Source organism: Artemia franciscana, chromosome 4 (genome assembly GCF_032884065.1).
Source record: "Artemia franciscana chromosome 4, ASM3288406v1, whole genome shotgun sequence".
NCBI lineage: Eukaryota > Metazoa > Arthropoda > Branchiopoda > Anostraca > Artemiidae > Artemia > Artemia franciscana.
In genome coordinates this window covers 9,047,382-9,068,469 of record NC_088866.1, presented here as the reverse complement: position 1 = coordinate 9,068,469, position 21,088 = coordinate 9,047,382, and the positions used below count along the sequence as shown (strand labels likewise).

At 34.5% G+C, this 21,088-nt stretch overlaps 1 protein-coding gene across 4 annotated transcripts in view; it reads left to right on the top strand.

The window, feature by feature from the left end:
- LOC136025955 (protein Gawky-like) overlaps window positions 1–21,088 on the top strand; it is an 84,984-nt gene that overhangs the window by 24,465 nt on the left and 39,431 nt on the right. For 3 of the 4 annotated variants that reach the window (XM_065702063.1, XM_065702060.1, XM_065702061.1), the window contains exons 5-12: window positions 547–805; window positions 3,881–4,162; window positions 5,430–5,633; window positions 8,389–8,570; window positions 11,191–11,437; window positions 13,653–13,924; window positions 16,732–16,917; window positions 19,613–19,714. In XM_065702063.1, the coding sequence (XP_065558135.1) occupies window positions 547–805; window positions 3,881–4,162; window positions 5,430–5,633; window positions 8,389–8,570; window positions 11,191–11,437; window positions 13,653–13,924; window positions 16,732–16,917; window positions 19,613–19,714 (1,734 nt within the window). The remainder of the gene's footprint in view (window positions 1–546; window positions 806–3,880; window positions 4,163–5,429; window positions 5,634–8,388; window positions 8,571–11,190; window positions 11,438–13,652; window positions 13,925–16,731; window positions 16,918–19,612; window positions 19,715–21,088) is intronic. The other variant, XM_065702064.1, reaches the window with a different exon arrangement.

The following is a 21,088-nucleotide window of genomic DNA, read 5'->3' as shown; positions in this document are numbered from 1 at the left end:
TATTTAGAAGGACTTTGTGACTCAGAGCTCTTATTTTAAATCTTGACCGGCATTAAGCCTCTTATTTTCCTTTTTAAATCAATCTATTGATTCATAGAATTTTGTTAGAGCTCATACCATATGATCTCTTGGCTCTTAGCTCTTCTCGCCTCGTCACAAGTGCCATATGAGCTCTTAGCTCTTGTTTTAAGGGCAAATGAAAATACTGAAAAAAACGAAACGAGTATTTTGAAAGAACAACCACTTCTCTTCTTCAATTATTTATTCATCCAATCGGGCGAAACTCCCAGCAAACACTGAAAACAACCCGGAGGAATCTAATAAATTAATAGTTAAAAGTAAAACTTTCCGATTCAAACTTTAAAAATGCTCTTTAAAGTTGCTCTTGAATGGACAGTGACCTACCGTCATTTTTTACTGTAAAGTTGAGCGTTATGTTCAGGAAAAAACGCAACTGCTGATGATGGTGAAGAAAAAGGCTTGCAAATAAATCGCTAGTGGCCTTGATTTTGTCTAGGGTAGATTGATGCTATATTTTGTTTTCAGGGTGGAAGTGAAGCTTCTACTCTTAATGCTGGTACGGCACAATGGGGTGCACCACCTCCCTCTGGAACACAATGGGGTGCACAACCTCCAAATCCACAGCCGTCACAATGGGGTTTGAACAGCAATTCCCCACAGCAAACACAATGGGGGACTCCTACAGCAACTCAGAATAGAATTCAAGCCCCACCTCCAACTGCGCAGTCTCAAAGTGGAATGACTCAACAGCCACCTAGTCCTTTGACGCAGCCACAGCAACAGGGTATGTTGCTTTATTTTTTTTTTGTTTGTGCTAGTAGTTCCTATTCTTACCTTGGTGGGTGAGCATAATGGAAGTGGGAGAATTTCTCCCTGGTCAGATTAGAAGACAGGGTTCAAATTTAGTTTCAACAGTTACTAGATTAATTCCTATCGCCTTCAAGTCTGTATAAAACTGAATTAAGAAAACGAAATAAATTCGAAATAATTGATAGCCATGGGGTATATATTCATAAGGAAAGTATTGAAAAATAAGGATCAACATTGAATAAAAACAGAACTGGTAATGAAAAAGTAAATCATTTGCTTAGAAGCGAATAAAAGAGTTCCATACTAAAAGTGTAGTTAAACACACTCTGTACTTTAGAATACTAAAAAATATCGAATTCTTTTCACAAGATGGTTAGTATATTTTAATATAAAGTTAAAGAGTATAGGCAACATAAGAGTGGAAACTAGCGTTGGTGTCGAAAAAAAGAATCAATAAAGCCATCTAGTGTTTGGGTGTCTCTTGGCATAATTTTACCTCATAATTACATCGAAAACTGCCAAACCCCAGATGGTGTTAATGGTTTTATTCTTCAACACTAGCATCAGTTTCCAATCTTATAAGTTACCTATACTCTTTGATTACAACTAACAATGGATTTTGGTTTTGAATTTTCTCTGTTGTTTGTTCTGGGAAGGTAAGGACTACTCATCTGGATAACTCATTTATCAAGTTTTAAAGAGAGAGAGAGAGAGAGAGAGAGAGAGAGAGAGAGAGAGAGAGAGAGAGAGAGAGAGAGAGAGAGAGAGAGAGAGAGAGAGAGAGAACATCTTCGAAAAAACAGCACTAAGAAAAGACATCAGTATCAAAAACTTATTTAGAGGTAGGCACAAAAAAAGAAAATTTACACCGAGAATCACATTGAACGGTGAACGAAATTTTGAACAGTGATCTGTGGTTGGAAACTGGAAAAGACATAATTGTCGTTTATAACACCTTTAGAATTGAAATGAGATGATATATGAATCTAAACTGCTAAAGCATAAGCCATGAAAAACTTTCTGAAATAAAGAAAACGAATAGAAATTATTCCATATATGGAATGGGCTGTCCCCTCCTCAACACCTCGCTCTACGCTAAAGTCTGACTCTTTCTCACAACTCTACTTTATAAAATAATATAAAACTTTAGCGTAAAGAGCGGGGGTTTGAGGAGGGGACAGCCCTTTTCATATACAGAATAATTTCTGTTCGTTTTAAGTTTAAATATCGCTCCTTACTTTCATTTGAAAAACTTGTTTTCTTTTTTTTATTTAATGCCCCTAGAAAGCGGGATAAAACCGCATTTTTCGTACAATTTACTGTTTAAAATACGGTCAAACAGCCGGTACCTAGAACAATCCATAGGCAACTTCTATGGAAAACATCTAGCAAGTCTTCATCCGTTTTACGGAGCGCATATGCTTTAGAACCATATTTGACCACTGTCATCACTATGACAGATCCAGTGAATCTGTCCTTCATGTTTTTTTTTATGCACCCAGATTTGGGTCAATTTTGTTTACTGCATTAGTGTGGAGTTTGTTAGACAAATTCTCATCACGAAGAATTTCAGAAATTGGAGATAACCAATTTCAGACCTAAAAAGATTATCACCTTGTGTTTTATGACTACATCTCTATAAACGTGGAAATAGATAAGAATGATGGTTATAAACAACAATAAATAAATCTGTTTAGTAGTAATGAGTTTTAGCGGAATCTTCAGTTTTAAATCCAATCTTGTCTTTTTCTATCCTGCAACACTGGCTAATGTGAGATTTTCTATTTATTCTATCAATACTTGCTATCAGTTGCTTGAATAGTTGTTGAGCTTTCGGTTTTCGTGTTTATGAAACAAGCATTTTACCGAAAAAATTGTATCTGATTTATTAGAAGTCTTGTTCATGCTAATATATAGATATTATCTTTGGTCAGAAATACTTGTTATTTTTTATTAGTTAGAAAATTAATTAAATCGAATTAATTAACTAATCTGGAAATAGTATTAGAAATATTTCAATGATTCAGATTCGTGTATATCCACCAAAATATCGCTTTCATCTTCAAGTAAATTCATACTAACCATTTTTGAATACCTACCTCACAGTTTTTGTGTACAAATTCAGCTTCATCATTATTCAGTAAAAAACTATAATTTTGGAAGATGTATTCTTCTTGAAAATTCTTGTGGGGGGGGGGGTCAAGTTTCCCTCAGTGCGCGAAAATTTAATGTTTGTTCCCTGCTAAATGATTTGTTATTTAGCAAGTTTTATTATTTCGTACGTCTGTGTACCAAAATAACGGTTAGAACCAAATTAAAAGCAATTTGTATTTGTGTAAGTGTATGGCTGACAACAATTATAGTTATTATCTTCAATTCGTTCGAATTAGAATAAAGAATGTATTGGAATTCTGATGAAAACCTACCGATATTTGGAGTGCTAAATGAGACATTGAAAGGCAAACTTGACCAACATGGCTCGATTTAAATGAATTGGCTATAATACCAATTTTTTAAAGGGTTCTGTGTGAACAGAACCCTCAGCAGCAGAATTGAGCACCAGAGTTCTTCTTTAGATATCTTGCTTCTCTTACAAGGTCTTCCCAGTTTTTTGTTTTTTATTATTGTTCTATTATCATTGTGAGTGTCGTTTTTTTCCAAATCTTTTTTTTTGCTTTTTGACTAACTTGGATGACCTTACTGTTAATTTTTTGGGTGTAAGATTTTAATGTAAGCCCAATAATATTTTGCTCAGGGGATAAACACGCTTCCTCTGAGCACATCACATTTACTGAAGAAAGTCAAATTCTTAGTTGTCTAGGTTTATTCTAAAGACTGAAGAAATTTAATTAGATTCAAGCTCTATTTTTACTATATGTGAAGAAATTTAATTCTGAAAAAATGAAGAAATTTGAGTTCCTAGGTTTTATTCCTTTTTTTTGTTATCGTTAATTTTTTTCAATGGTGTATGAAAATCTATGAAATGAGTTTTTAGTGAGGTAATAAAAGGGCAAACTTGAAATTAGATAAATCTAACATATTTTCTCAGGTGCTGGATGGGGACAACCACCCAAGCCTCAACTAAGTCCAACCAACTCGCAACCACCTCAAGGTCAACAGAATTCACCATCCCAGTCAGGTGCTGGTATACCTAGTATTAATAATAATATGAGTAAAACTCTCGAACAGCTGAGCAACATCAAAGAAGTTATCTTTGCCCAAGACGGCTGGAGCAGCAGTAATGTTGTTCAAGAATCGCGATGGGATGTTCCTGCCTCACCAGAACCGGCTAATAAAGAAGTGCCCATGTGGAAGCAGACAGCTAGCAATGGTAAGTCACGATGAACTTACCATATTTCTGTTGGTGTTAGTACAACTCAGATAATTCAGATAATACCCCAACTATCATCGTTGCTTAGTTGTAACTGATTAAATTTCCTGCTAGCCCCCCTTCTAATAAATTCCTATGCATTAGATTGGGAGACGGAGGGGGCTGGAGGCAAGAGGGCTACATATCCAGGTAGTCAAGACGCATGGACTAAGTAATGTTTTTTCTCTAAATTATGGGGGGTAATAATAATTATAACCAGTAAGTTTGGGCTTACACAGAAAAAAATTACTATGATATGTTACAGGGTCGTATCCAGGAATTCTTTCGAGGAAGGGGGGGGGGGGGGCTACCAAAAAAACACATCAAAATTTTTCATATTCATTTTTGTCATGTTTTTGAGTCGAACAAAACTTTCACAGGGGGGGGGGGGGGTCAAACTCCTGGATACGGTAATATCCATTAATTGCTTGAATGAGTAGTTTTAGTTGCTGTTATGTTCACATACGTTTATCTTTTTATGACTCTTGTCGTTAAAATAATCGTGAAATAAATGCCTAGTTGCCAGATAAAAAGCATTTTATTCAACTCAATAAATTTGCTTGATCAAGCAACCGAAATTTCAAGTCGGAAGCAAAATTAATCTGACAAGCAAATGTTGCTTAAGTGTGAACATCTTTTTGAACCAAGAGTTATATTGCCGACATCAATTTGTGTCTCTCAGAATATATCTAACAATGTTAGAATGTCGAAATGTCGAAAGTCTAGCATTACAATGCCGGTACATCATAAATTCAATGGACTATGAATAAAAATGATGAAGAGAAAATATACACTAGCAATTAAATAAATGTAAGTAAAAATGGAAAAAAACTATAGTTAAACATAAAAATATAATATTAGTAAATATATATAAGAGATTTGCTATAAAAAAATCATATGTGTTATATTAATACATCATTATGTTTTATATTTTTTATCATTATGTTTATATATATATATATATATATATATATATATATATATATATATATATATATATATATATATATATATATATATATATATACGGAATATTTGTAGTTCTGCAAACCAATGGCAGTAACAGAACAGTGAGAAAATACCCTTACTTTTAGAATGAATAATATTATACAATTAGTTAGTTACCATCAAATGAGTGCAAAGCCATCCCATTGAAATGTGTCAAATTTAGGTAAATGTAGAGATGAACAAAGAAATTATTTAGTACAAATCTCATTTTTGTATCTAGGAACCGAAGTCTGGGAAGCTTATCTTCGCTCTGGCGGAGCCACTACTGCTCCACCCGTTGACAATACCCCTAAAACACCCTGGGGTCGTGCTCCAAAGACAAATTTTGGGGGTACTTGGGATGAGGAAGATGATACCCCGGAATCAGCAAGTATGTGGACTGGGGTTCCACCCGCAAGTCAGGCTCCTCCACCTCAGCCATGGGGTAAGTATACTCTTGTTCCTTTAATGATTTTTCTCACATCTTAATAACCCACTATAAAAAGGATATATGCAAAGAAGATATTTTGTGTAATCCCTTTGGAAGCTGCATGATTATGTGGGAAGTGATAGTGCAAATGCCTGTTCTTCAGAGGCTGGATAATTACCTCATTTGTATTGGTCCAAACGACCTCCCCCCCTCTCCGTGCTGATAAACTAAAGAATAGTGGCTTAATACTCGCCATATTTCGCAATCCCATGGTGTTGTTTGTGCTAATGGTAGCGCATGTTCAGTTATAAATCCTGGGGACTAATCAAAGATAAATATAGTGATGGAGGTCATTAACCTATAAAGGTGATGTTGGTGATGTTGATTTCCGTTCCGTGGCCCTTCTGATGAGAAGTGCAGAATACATGGAATATCTGCCTAAATATTCAAATAAGGTATATAATCGTATTTATTTTTAGACGGCCAACATATTCTGTTGCATTTACTCTTGCTTCATCTCATTTACTTTGTGCTCGAATGTCGGTTGATTTGATTTAGTATTTACGACGTGTACTGATTGATTTGGAAGTACCTGACTCTAAAGTATGGACAGGGTGTCTAAGGAAGGTTTTTTTTGTCCTTATGTTTTAGCATCCCTTTTCGTCCAGTGGAGGAAAAAGTTTGAATGTTCTGGATTTAGGGAAATTTGTACTTAGGAATCTAAAGTTTCAAACTTGACAATCTTTTTATTTTATTTATTTCACCATTAATAAAGAAACTAGCCAAGGAGCATGTTTGATGACTTTTATGAAAAAAAAAAGCGAAATCGCTATGTATATTTTTATGTGAAGACCAAAGAAAAATAGTTTTCACCTTTTGAAACTATTACTTGTTATCATGATTGCATCATGTTGTAGCTTTATTTATAATTTCTACTATCTTATTAAATCTTTAAAAAATATATTTTTTTTTTCCACTTTTTATTTAAGACTTTCATTTGTTTTATCGTTTTGTCATATATTTTTTTTTCTATATTTTAGTTTGTTTAATTTTTAAATGGAATGGCAGTGTGGTCTGAAATTATTTACGTGTAGCTTACGGATGGCAAAGGACCAACTCTATTTTATTTTTTAATTTAGCAAAATATTCGATGATTTAGTTTTCTTTTATATGTTTAAATTTTTTCTCTGTTGATAAAGGCTCCCGGACGTAAAGTTGAAATATTCATACCTTTCTTATGATTAAAAGTTTTTTTACTGTCTTATTTAGAATATTATACCCATTTTTCTTTATTTTCATTTATATAATTTGTAAATGGAAATGTGGTGTAATCTGAGAAATTATTCGCGCCGTAATTTTAATATTAGCTTTTGACTGATAAGTATTTCTGATTATACATAGTAGATAACAAAAAGAGGGAGAGGGAGCATTGTATATTTTAGGTCTTTGGCTTAAAAGGTTAAAAAAGCCAAACTCAATGCAGATTAGTAAGATTTCCTCTTGATTTGCAAGGTTTTTCTTTCTGAATAAGGAAACTATTATGCATCAAATATTTTTGTTATTATTGACCTGGCCAAATAAAAGTAAAGCAAGTTTAGTTTACAAGTTTTATTGTCTGGCTTTTTAGTTATGAATCTTCAGCCTCAAAAGATTTTCCTTTTTTAGCTAAAACATATCTCGATTGGGTTTTTTTTTCCAAGAATTTTCATTTATATAAATTTTAAATAAGCTGTCGAGTCGTAATCGCGCAGAATGGTCGGCATGCTGGACTTGAAATTCTTTGTCCGTAATCACAGGGGTTATAGTCCTGGTCTCACATGTTGTTTGGTTTGCGATGGGGTTTCAGTGACGTTCCCTGTAAGATAAGCCAGAGCCCACCCAGCTTTCAATGAGTCCCTAGAGAAAAATGTGGGTAAACAGGAAGGGTTTGTGAAATCATAGGGTGGCTGACCCGCAACCCCCTATTACTCTTCCTGGCTGAAGGGCTATGAAAAGGAGATCAACACCGCCCCTAGGGACTATGGTAAAGTCCAGTGTAATTCAAAAGCTGATAAATAGTCCTTAGGAATAATCGTGAACAGATGATCTGTTTCGTTGTTATGGGGGAAAAGGTCATAGCCAAAGAGCCCGCTTTTAGTGAAATTTTAAGACTCGTAGTCGTATCTTGGAACCTTTTCACTAAACCTGGTGTGTTGATGCTTCATCTTTTTCATTTTGACCCAAAAGAGTGAACACATGGCTAGCATCTTTTTTTTGACAATTAAGCTTCTTTTTAGACACCCAATTTTTGTTCTTTGACACCCAGATCGCATGCCACAAAAATGTGTTATGAATATTACAGAAATTTTACTTGACTTGTTGTATTTATTTCTCCTTTTATTTTATTTCATGTTCCTGACTTTTTCCGTCTCTTTGTTTTGTTCACTGACTAATTTTTGTTGACTTTTTTTAATGAAAGATTTTTAATTCTGAAGGAAATGTTGCATCATTGAAAAATAAATAAATACATGTTATAATTTCATCATCGATTCCCTCTGCCTTTTTAATCGGTTCTGTTGTTGTTTTCATCGAGGTTTCTGTTTTCATGATGTGAAACTGACGTTTTAGCTACGGTAAGGTTTTTGTGGGCGTAACGTTAACGTTTCGCAAGAAAACTGGCTGAGCTCTGTTATCGTTTAATCATCTACTTTCATTCATCATATGTTTCTTTGTTTACTGGATATATTCTACGATTGGGATGCATGACTAATTGCTTATATGATGTTTTTAGGAGTTGTTCCTCCTATGGGTGGTCCACCGTCAGGACAACAACAAGCACCTCAAACACCTATGTGGAAAAAAGACGGAGACTGGGGCAGCATGGGTCCCTCAGCAGCTGGTCCTGGATGGTCAGATCGCGGAATGGGAGTTGTAAGACCAGAACTTGGTGTTGGACCAGCACCCTGGCAACAGGTAAGACTCTTTCCCGTTCTAAATGCTGTTCCGACAATATTAATTTTCTCTACTTAATGCAGAAACAGGTTTTTTGGCAATTGAAAAATGGGACGGGTTAAACCAGAACTGATCACCGGATCCGCAACCATAGACCAGGTAGTGTTTATAAACCCTCCCCCATAGACTGCTATTGCTTCAAGCTGAATTATTCAAAATTCAAGAATAATCAAGTGCAGAAATAGCTTTTAAGCCAATGTTCAAGGCCGTAGCCAGGATCTTTGTTCGGAGGGAGGTATACTTTTTCAAGGGGAGATATTAAAAAAAAAACGTGGTCATTTTTGTAACTTTTGTAAGATTCGGACAAAGATATCGGGGAGGTGGGAGGTCAAACCTGGCAACCCTCTTCCTACCTGGATACGGCCTTGCCTATGTTAAACAAAATATTATGAAACCAGCGGAGTGTTTCTGCGACAAGGCAGGCTTTTATTCAGTCTAGGTGTTGCGTTTGATGAGATCATGGCTGTTTTTATGAAATTAATAGTATAATAAATAATAATGTCAAGAATAAATTATAATCCTGTGGCGAAAAAGTGAAAATAGAAGGAAAAAACAAGTACATGAATCAGAATTAGTGCAAATATTTAGTATAACAAATAAAAATCGATTTTTCGGATGGCATTGTTACTATCTTGCCTAAACGTAAATAAAAATCCATTTAATTCCAGCTTAGAATGACCTAGGATTCTTCGCTCTAAGAGGGGATCAAAAGATTTGTTGTTGACATGGAGGGGAGCGGAGCTAAATACGTATCAAGGAAAAAAAAAGAACAACTTTCTTATATTTCCCTTGGTATATTCCGTTCGTTTCTCTGTCCATTGACGCTCTCCGAGTACAAAAATCTTTTTCCAGTCGGGATGTGGATCTAGAAATTTGGGTATATTTATTGAATTAAGATTGATTGAAGCTTAATAAACAAAATTAAAATCGTTACGGATAATACCACAATATACTTGTATACATTAAGCATACTAGGATATTTATTAAAGATAATATATTAACGTGTCATATATTAAAATAACGTTCAACTACGCCCTAAAGTTAAAAAGGACGTTAAGGTGTCCTCGAGGTTAACCACAATTTGAAAAATACTTGGCTGTGCTGATTAATGCATTGCATAGCACCCTGTTCATAGAGTCAAAAAACTCATAAAAGATATCTTTGGGTTAGACCCAAATTTTATCATGGTATATAGAAACAATATCAGTTACAAGATACGGTTTAAAGAATAAGGATAATGATCCTTAAGAGCCATACAATTTAACAAACCAGAGCCAAAGGTCCCTTATTTGGCACAAAGGGCGTTGTGTTGACGTTTCAGTTGCTAGGTCTTTTCTACAAGGATAGGTAGCAGCCCTGTCGCCCAGCCTTGTGAGCCATACAATTCAACAAACCAGAGCCAACAATCCCTTATTTGGCACAAAGGGCGTTGTGTTGACGTTTCAATTGATGGGTCTTTTCTACAAGGATAGGTAGCAGGCCTGTCGCCGAGCCTTAAGAGCCATACAATTCAACAAACCAGAGCCAACGATCCCTTATTTGGCACAAAGGGCGTTGTGTTGACGTTTCAGTTGCTGGGTCTTTTCTACAAGGATAGGTAGCAGGCCTGTCGCCCAGCCTTAAGAGCCATACAATTAACAAACCAGAGCCAACGATCCCTTATTTGGCACAAAGGGCGTTGTGTTGACGTTTCAATTGATGGGTCTTTCATACAAGGATAGGTAGCAGGCTTGTCGCCCAGCCTTAAGAGCCATACAATTCAATAAACCAGAGCCAACGATCCCTTATTTGGCACAAAGGGCGTTGTGTTAACGTTTCGGTTGATGGGTCTTTTCTACAAGGATAGGTAGCAAGTCTGTCGCCCAGCCTTGCTGGAGTGAAAATCGAACCTCAGGGCTCGTATTGCCTAGCAGAGCATCAATCTGCTGTGTAACGACAGGGAACAAGGTACAGGTTGTAAGATGTCAATCATAAACTGTGTCTTAACATCGGCTTTTGTGTGACGGTGTCAATACAGTGATGTCAGCAATGGCATTGCAATTTGCGCTTCACTTGAGAATTATGTTTTGTACATAAATGGGACACAGATTCCAAGAGCTTCATTTAAAAAATTCAGCTGTTGCCATTTTTTTCTTAGGCCATAGGATGGTGAGAATAAAGTATGGACGATATCAATCATTTGAACTGTCGAATACTGGTGACGTCCAGTTTTTATTTGTAAGAGTAATGTATCGTTCAGACGCTGGGCTTTGTCTTTTACCAATACTCATACTCTTTCATTCTTTGATTCTGATTGGTAGAAAGCTCAACGATGTGAAACCTTGGGACTCTATCCAAGACCGACTTTAGCGTCTGAAGGACGCCTAAGGTCGAGGGAATGCTAGCAGTTGTTTTCTTTATTTATTTCTTTTCTGCGCAAATAGCTTTTCAAAATTTTTGTATTTTTTCTGCGCAAATAGCTTTTCAAAGTTTTTTGTATTTTTTAAATTTACTAGTAAATATAAGCCAAGATGACTCGATTTAGTTTGAAGGTAACACCGGATTTGCTAAGAAACAATTTAATGTTTGTTTAAAATTCTAGGGAAAACCTCCAGGATCAATGGGTGGTGGTCAATGGGGAGGTGCCTTACCCCCGAAAGACCTAACGAAGCCGACTGGATGGGACGATCCGACGATGCAAGCTATTAAAAGAGCTAATTCGATCGACGACGGAACCAATTTGTGGGGCACAGCTCAAAAGCCATCTACTGGTTGGCAGGAAATGCCCAATCCCAAAATGGGTGGGCGTGGAATGCCTTCTGGACCGCCTCCTCGTGCACCTCCTGGAGGTATGTATTTTTCTTTCTCACACAGAAAAGAATTTTGGAGTAAATCTTGTTTGGAAAAATGTTACACAGTAGAAATCTAAAGGAGTGAAAAGCAATCGAAGCTAGCAAGAGTCTATAAATATTTTTCACTATCATTTTTTATTAGTATGTTTACATATAAAATTACAGAAAATATTGTGGTGCTTATTGGTAACTCATTGTTTCAATCTGAATAAAATTATGATGAACGTTTAAACCTGACCCAGTGTATAGTAAACAATGAGGCAAGGGAAGAAAATTTGCATCGTAGTTGCTGAATTAAATTAAAACACTTACCTTTTAGATCGTCCTGAGGTCGAGTGGGTTGGTGCACTGGATTCGGGATCCCTTGTCTGAGAGGACGCGGGTTCAAATCCCAGTGTACCCAATTGTTCAGTTTGGGATGGTGGTCAGTGGCGTGACTCTGTAAGCTTAGCCAGAGTCGACCCAGCTCTAAATGGGTACCTGGAGAAATCTGGGGAACGTAAACAGGAAGGGTGTGCGAAAGCACAGGATGCCTGGCCCCCAACCCCCCATTGCACTTCCTGGCTGAAGGGCCAAGAAACGGAGATCAGCACCGCCGGTACGGACTGTAAAGTCTAATGCCGTATCCATTACCTTGCCTTTACTTTTTAGATCTTTGGTCACAATACCCATAATTACGGTAACATATAATTATGGATCCAGAATCTTTTATTTGATTAGAGTGAAATTCGGAAACTTAGTCAAGCTATAGGTCACACTGGATATTGACTTCAATTAATGTGTCATGAACTTAGATATCAAGGATAATTTAAGACAACCTTTTGGGAATGAATTTCACAATGTGATACAAAGTTTATTTGCCATAACTATCTGCAGCTATTGAAGTAACTGCCGCAAATACTTCAATTGTTCCGAATTCTAGCATACAAGGATTAGAGATCATACCGCACAGGGAGTTACATTTTCCTAGAATTTCTACAGAGAGGGTAATTTTTTGAAATTGAAATATTCAATTTAATGATTTGTCCAAATCGTTAGGTTTTGAGGAGCGATGGGACTAGGGAATGTATCAGGAATAACCATAAGAGGATCATTTGGTATAAGCTTAACTGTTTCGTTTTTTGTGTAAGGGAAATGTTTTATATTGTTTATTTAATGGTTATAGGGGTTGTTTGCAATGTTTGTAATGTTTTTTTTTTCGTTTTTCGTATTGTTCCCTTTTAATTTTCATTGTTTTATCTTTACTTCTTGGGCTTATAGTAGCCTGCTATTATTGATATAATTCACAATTTAGTTATAACAAATTCGCTATACCGGAAAGAAAAAACGACTTGGAAACGTCTCCCTAACTATGAGATAAACTGGCTAGACTTGGACGTTGTTAAATTTGACTTGTGCTTGTACTTCCAGCAGGACCAGGCGTATTTCGCCTCATCTGTTATCTGAAATTCAGTTATGCCGTGGGAATTTGTTAACTGTTAGCCGTCAAATGTTAGATTTGACAGCAAATGAGAAAATGACACCAAAAGGGGACATGATCTTAAATGTTACTGTTTTAATCATGTTTTTGGTGCTGCCTAGAATTTATATGCTCTGGGGCATAAAAAAAATCTTCAAGTTTGCTTTGGATTACATTTAAACAAATCATATTGCTGGGAGTACACTCGTGGGGGGAGGATAGGGCTCTAAGTATCGCCTTCTCATACCCCAGGCGAAGTTGCATGCCAAAAAAATGTCCTATATACTACAGTAAAATCGAAACTTTCCCAGTCGAAATTTAATTTTCTTTCTAGCCATAAAATGTTCAAAAAAGCATAATCTAATTTCCAGTAAATATCAAATTTTCCCCTTTTTTCAGTCAATAGAATTGTAAAAAAGCAAGTGAAAACTAAATGGAGGTAAGACCATCTTTCCCCTCTCCGAATAAAATTTAAAGCTACCCTCCTCCTCCATCCATAATAATTCATTTTTCTCCTCCATCCAAAGACAAATTTGAGATAGGCATTTTTAGTTATAGTCGTATTTTAGCTCCTATTTAATAGGCCATTAAGCTTCTGGTTTCGGTGCGGTGGTATATATTTGTTTTTACGTGCTTTATTTAAGTCAACTATAACATAGCCATCCTCCAAGCCTATAGCCTATAACCATCCTCCTTGTTGTGACTTTGAATCCAATCAAGCTACCTTTTGAATTGTAGCTAATGTTTTTATAGGTGTCAATCCTGACATATCTTGGGGCGCTGGCCCTCCTCATAATGTGCCATGGCCCGATGCAGGACGTGAGCCTGGATGGGGCCTTGATGAAGTACCCACTACACCGTCTTGGATGAAGAAAGTACCTTCAGTCGGACCTGGAGGATGGGGTGTTGAGCCTGATATGTATGAACCATCTTGGCCAGGCAGCGGTCGTGGGCCCCAAAGACCTACAAGAGAGATGGTATGGAATAGTAAACCATACAGGATTTTAATTGAAATGGGTTTTAAGGTACGTTTTCAAATGTTGAGTGTAAATAAACGTATAAGATTGGTTCCTCAAATGGCTCAAATATTGAAGGAGGATGATTCATTAATGATACTAAACGAATTGTCAAAAAACTACATGGCTTGTGAGGTCATGGCTCATAGTAAAGAACTCTCTCTCTCTCTAACAGGTTGAACTTTCAGGTAATTTTTCAACAACCTTGTTGACAGTCTTTTGAGCTGGAGTTCGGTTCCATTTCCACACACAGAAAAAGACACAAACGAACAAAATTTACACAGAGAGAACTATGCTCTTAAGGGTTGAATTTCCATTTAATTTTTCTACAACCTTGTTGACAGTCTTTTGAGGAACTGGGTTGCAATTCCACAGAAGAAAAAAAAACAACAAACAGTACACACACACACACAAAAAAAAAACAAAAAAAAAACATACAGAACTATTCTTCTGTGGGTTTATTTTTTCAGACAAATTTCAACAATCTCTTAAACAATCGTTTGTCATAATGGTCACGAATGTGAGCTGGAATTAAGTTCCAGATCTTGGAATTACTGGGGAAACCCAGTATGGCAAATGGTGACACGCTCTTGATGTTGGACATATTTCACGCGAAAATTATGATTTGATATAATATTTTTTCGCAAAATCGCTATAACAAGCCCTGAAGGGCCGAGTTGGAAAAACAGGACAAAAGGCATGAAAAAAGTGTAGAAACAACAATAGACTTTAAACTGAATAAAGAATACAAAATTAAATTGACAAAATGGATAAATCATTTGTTATACATTACTTGAAACTGTCGTTTTATCAGTTTATCGTCAGATAATTTGTCGAATGCCTAAAATCCTTCCTAATAAAACAGAAGATGCGCTGTTGAGTGCGTCCATGTAAACGCACTATTTTAAGATTAACAAAAAAAAAGCGCCGTTCATTAAAAAATTTTCCCACGTTCCAGTTGCTAAAGTACCAAAGACAGTGAAGTTTTCCCTTTTTTTTTTACGTAACCATATATGTCCGTAAAAGAAAATCACGGGAAAATCTGGACCTAAATCTTTAAGTCCTTCAAGTCTTTAAGCATATGGCGGGCAGAATCCCGCCATGTGCAGTAAAGGAGTTTTCAATCTTAGTTGGTATCAAATTAAAGAAAAAGTGAACTTCGGTGAAAAATCAGCAAAAAAATAAACGAAAAGCAAAATCAGTCTCTACAATGAGAAATACACGTTTTTCTTCAAGCATAAAAAACGCATTCCCTATTAGCCCGTTTTAGGGCATTGTGTTCCAAAATAGGTTGACACTCAGCTCCTCGTGCGTTTTCAAAATTCGTGGCTTAACAAGAATCTGTTATAGATTGTTTCAAGCCACTGTGTTCTGCCTGTTCATCCGAACCCGTTAAAATCGATTTCAAGCTCGGGGCTCAACAATTATTGGCGGTAAGATTAAAAAATGAACCACATGGGTGAATTCGCACTTGATGCCATTTTTTTTTATTACATTTTAGTAGACTATTCCTGTCTTGCTTTGACTGGATTAAGCAATATTGCTGTATTATTATAAAACTTTTTTTTTGTTCTTTGTCATTTAATATATAAATACCATTCAAACAACCTATGTACTCTGTATAGGTTGTTTATTGGCATACACTGCCAATAAACAATAGTGTATACAATAATAACAATAGTGTATTGGCACAAACTATTCACTAATGAGGATCTGAAGTATATGATGCTAATAAATGTCTAGGCATTTCTTTTTCCGATTTCAATGGTTGTAGTGTGGGTCCAAGTGCAGTTTCTATCGTGTATTTACGTGGAGAGTAATCCATTTTTTCATTCCTTTGACGTCAGACAAAAATCTTCGTTCTTTGAACACTAATGTCGTACAGTTCAAAAAATCTCCACTCTACCTTCCCAGCATATCTCCATTTCCACCTTCCCAGCATAAAGTATTTTTGACAAGATTTTTCAACCCCGTTTTTTTGGCTCTAGAATCTGCTTTGTGAGAACTTTTATTGGTCTGTGCCTGTCCTACCCGTGTTGGAAAAGTTTGGAAGTATAGGAAGATAATTCTGCGAACCAAGATTAGAATATTTGAAGCTACAATGATGACTGTGGTCAAATGTTGTAAAAAAAATCATAAATAATCAAATTTAAATCCTTAAATTTAAATTTATTGCTCATCTTAGTTTTTCATGGACATCAAATTTACAATCTAGTTACAAACTATTAAAAATCATTCTTAAATAATAATTACTTAAAGTAATTATTAAATTAAATAATAGATCCAATAAAATATGAAAATAGTTCAATATGAAACTAAATTAAATGATCATTAAATGAAAATAATGCTTGACTTAAATTATTAAATTAAATTAATTAAATAGTAATTAAGAAATAATTGTAATTTTTATTAACAGAAAGAGGACGTAATAATAATAGATATGTAATTTGTAATAATAGATATGAATAATTGTAATAATAGATCCGATAAAATATGAAAATAGTTCATTATGAAACTAAATTAAGTGATTATTAAATGAAAATAATGCTTGACTTAAATTATCACATTAAATTAATTAAATAGTAATTAAGAAATAATTGTAATTTTTATTATTTGAAAGAGGACGTAATAATAATAGATATATAATTTGTAATAATAGATATGAATAATTTTAATAATAGATTCGATAAAATATGAAAATAGTTCATTATGAAACTAAATTAAATGTTTATTAAATGAAATTAATGCTTGACTTAGATTATTAAATTAAATTAATTAAATAGTAATTGAGAAATAATCGTAAATTTTATTAACAGAAAGAGGACGTAGAAACAGCTTTAATCAATTCCAGTGGAAAACTTGAAGATGCCCTTGAGATGTTAAATGCTGGTCGTCAGAACATGTTTGGTGGCGACTTGAATCGAGATATGCCTCCATTCGATCCTTCATATTCAAACCGTTTTGGTGGCCAGACTTCACAAAATATGCAATTCGGCTCTCAGGTTGGTTTCTGCTTTATAGGAACAATGTGGTGCTTAAAATTGCTTTATTTCTATTAATTGGTTAAGTGTATTTTATACTAAATTCTATAAATGAACTGACGGATGATATTTCCCTTTGTTTGTATTTACTAAAAACACGGAACCCTTTCATAAGAGACAAGTGCATAAGAAACAAGAAAAAGAAAACAAACAAGAAAACAAGAAAAAGAAAACAAGAAAAAGTGTATTTTGTAAGAGCTTCAGAAGCTCTGTTTCCCTTTTTCTATTTGATGATTTTATATTTTCATTTGGATTTATTATTTCCTTTTTTTAATTTTCTTTTTGTTTTAGTTCCTTTATTATTGTTTATGTCTCAATTTAAGAGTTAATGCAATTTCACTTTCTATACTACGTTATGCTTTGCCTTCCGAATCCTCAGCTTAACGTGGATTTATTTTTAAATCCAATATATTTGCCTTGAATAAGCTGCCTTTTTTTTTACAAAGCGTCCATCCAGCCCTTTAGTTTAGTGTAGCCCGTACCTTCTACACTTTAATTTTGTTTAATGTATGAAACAGTGTTTTTTTTTCTAGCAATGTTATTGTATCTTTTACTGCCTAAATTGTTTCGACAGGATATTGTTTTGGAAAAATATTGTTCTTGATATTAATACCTTTTCTTTTTTTAGGGTTTCTATTAAGTTATGGAGGTAAATACAAAAGATAAAATAAAGGGAAAATAAATGAAACTATAAAAGTCAAATGGGTATAAAATTAAGGGGGGGGGGTAAGTCAGTTTGTATTTAGAAAAATCTGAGCTGTGTCTGTTGTAGTACTTAGTAACCAAATTGCAAAGTAGTCGTAAATTTTGGACAAGTTTTTTTTTTTTGCCTTGTGTCTTAAATTTTCTTTTTATTCTTTCATTTTCTTAATTTGGATCGTGGCTTGGTGGAGGGTTTGACTCTACTTAAAAACGAGGCCATAAAGTATTAGTTTGTGTGTGTAAATGTAGATATTTCAGGTCTGAAACAGACTATGGAAATAAAATTTCGTATGCTGTTCAAGCATAAAAAAAAAAAGATAATAGAGATCTAAAAAGAGAGATTTATTTGCTAACTATATTATTATTGTATCATTTATTGGAAAAAAGTTATACAAAGTAATAAAAAACCATCCAATAAATAAGGTCACTAGTCCTCACAAAAGCTCCATGACCTGCAAAAGAGGGGGTTATGAAACAAAACTTTTAAACATTAAAGTATTAGGACATTAGACTCCTGGTAACCTTCAGGGGGTGGAAACGCGTCTATGGACGCAAGTTACACGTGCTCGGACAATACTTTAGAAACAAAACAACGCTTTTATTCTGGTAACTTTTAACATAAATGCGAACCATCACTTTTTTGGATAATCATGGTGATCATAGCAATGGCTAACTAGTAAAGAGTGATGCCAGTCTCATGCTAAGCAATACTTAATATTGAGAATAAGGGAGGGATGCTAAATATACGATTCTTGTGTTATGGCTTCCAATTATCAACTACATGTTATAGGTTAATTACAGCTTTAGGTTAATTATATTTTAGAGTTATGTTTTAATTTTGTAATACATAATTTTTTTTCTGTTATTTAAATGCAACGCTAATTTCGTTTCAATTTGAAAAGTATTAACGAATATAACTGTAATGACACTTTTTGGGAATTAAAGCCTATTTATGGCAATTACTGAAGAATGTAATATATGCATTCAATATTATATACTTTCAATATATATATATATATATATATATATATATATATATATATATATATATATATATATATATATATATGTAAATGCTTACTAACATTCCCCGAAGCCACTGGAAGGGTTCCGAAAGGCTGAAGAAGAATTTCCGTATGTTATAAATATGATTTCTTGGAAAACGGGCCCTGAATTATTTGTGCCTGTTTAGCTTCTTGACATTAAAAATGATGGAATCTTAACGTAATCAATATGTTCCCTATACCTTTTTTTCAAGCTAGGATTACTTGTTAATTAAATCTCGCGTAAATTCTCTTTTAATCTAGTTTTTGAAATCACTCCGAATTTTCTTTGGGACCCAATTAAAACTAATAGGTCTCGAAATCTCATTTTGGCAACCACTGTAATCGGGGTATATTCGATTACATTCTTGCCAAAAACAAAGCAAATATCCATGCAATTCAATGTCTCCCACGTTCATCTTTGTTTCTAGTTATTTGTCCCTTTTCTTGATACCATTCATCTCATCAATTTAATTCATCTTTACTTAAAAACTCATTTTTAGCGTCAAAATCATATTGTGGCAACTTTATACTGAGTTTCACAAGTGGGAAAAATAGGTAAAATTGAATTTTTGATCATCATTTTTAATTTTTCAAGGCGGAGGGAAGGGGAGTTCTTTTCGATCATTTTCAGGGAGAAATAAAGTTTCTAAAAGCTCTGGTTTATGGCCAAATGCGTAGCTAGGGGTTTCAGCGACCAGGAACAATGCTGACCCCCCCCCCCCCCCCCCCAACTATCACTACCACAATTTAAGTAAATAAAGAAACTCATTTTGTCGCTTCCATGGTGGCCATGTCAAGGGACAGCTGTCCTCCCTTGCCCCTCCCCCTCCTAGATACGCCGCCGTATATGGCTTTGATGTTTGCTTTATTCTGAGGTGGATGTACTAACACGTAGTGGTATATTTTAGGCTGGTCTAGTCAGTGGAATGAGTAAATTTCTTCCCAATCAACAGGTACCACCCCCGATGGCCACTCGACAACCGAGTCAACCACCCATGATGTACCCTGGGGTGAGTTATCTTTTTCTCTTTGTTCCTTTCTTCTCCGTGCATCCATTTCGCTGAAATCATTCTCCTAAGCTTTAAAGCCATATTCGAAGAAATGGCCTTTTGTGGCAATGAAGATATTTGTAGGGCTATCTACCCCATCCAGTTTTAATGAAAAATTAAGCTTGTCTCCTATTAATTGTTTATTTGAGTAATGTTAATTTTAAACGTAAGTTAAATCCTTTGAAGCAAAATCAAACATGACGAAAGCATTTCCATTTTGTATTTATTACATTTAGTATTTTTCTTCTGCTTGTGAAGGTCTATTCGGCCCAAAACGAAACTAGGGTCAATTTTAAAAAAAATGTAGCCTGGCTGCAAAGACTTAAAGATAAATTTAAATATAATAAAATAGATAATTTAAATAAAATATTTTATAAAATAGAGTAAGATAGATATAATAATTGCAATAAAATAGACCTAAAAATAAAACTAAAGTTTAAATTCTAAAATTGAAAGTATTCAACAAAGAGCAATATAAATTATACTGAGGATATCCTATACAACATACGATGAAGGTTTGGCTAGACTTGAACTTACTACACTGGAATTACCATGAACTTTCGTCACAAGTGTCTTAGCTCTGACTATCATCAACGTCCCCCTCCCTTTTAAGGAAAATCCCCCAATCCTTCAAAAGTTACCCATGAGGTACAGAAACTCTTTCCAAACTATGGAATTTTAGGACGTTAATACCTCGTTAGATTATAATTTGTCTTATCTGTCTAAAAACTAGGTCCTTTGCATTGTCTAGTTTCGCCTGAAAGAAGAATCGTAGTGGTTTATATCCAATTTAATACATTATTTTATATTTATTTAATAATAATTATATTAAATTAACTAAATTTAATTTACTCATAATTCTAATTTATCAAATTTAATTTTATTTCAGTTTAAATTTAATATAATTTAGATCTGAACCATTTAGTTACAATTAAATTAAATTATATTTCTTTAATTAATCAAAATAGAGTTTAGAATGGGGTAAACATATTTTGTGTCTGATCTGCATAAACATTTCTGCCTTTTCGTTTTGCTTCAAGGAATCAGTACGATTAATTTCACCGTCATAAGAAATCTTAGCATAAGCCCTTGTTATATTGTTATATTATTACATTTAATTTTTTTTTCTACTTGTTAAGGTCTACTCGGCCCAAAGCGGGACTTGGCTCAAATTACATAAAAAAATGTAGCCTTGCTGCAAAAAAAAATTAAAAATATTAGCTACTTACTTGATTTCAATAGAGTTTGGTGGTGATTCATCTATGTCCAAATAACTTGTTTTGGGCTTTAGATTTTTTTTTTCTATTTTTTAAGGCCATCTGTCGTGGAATTAGA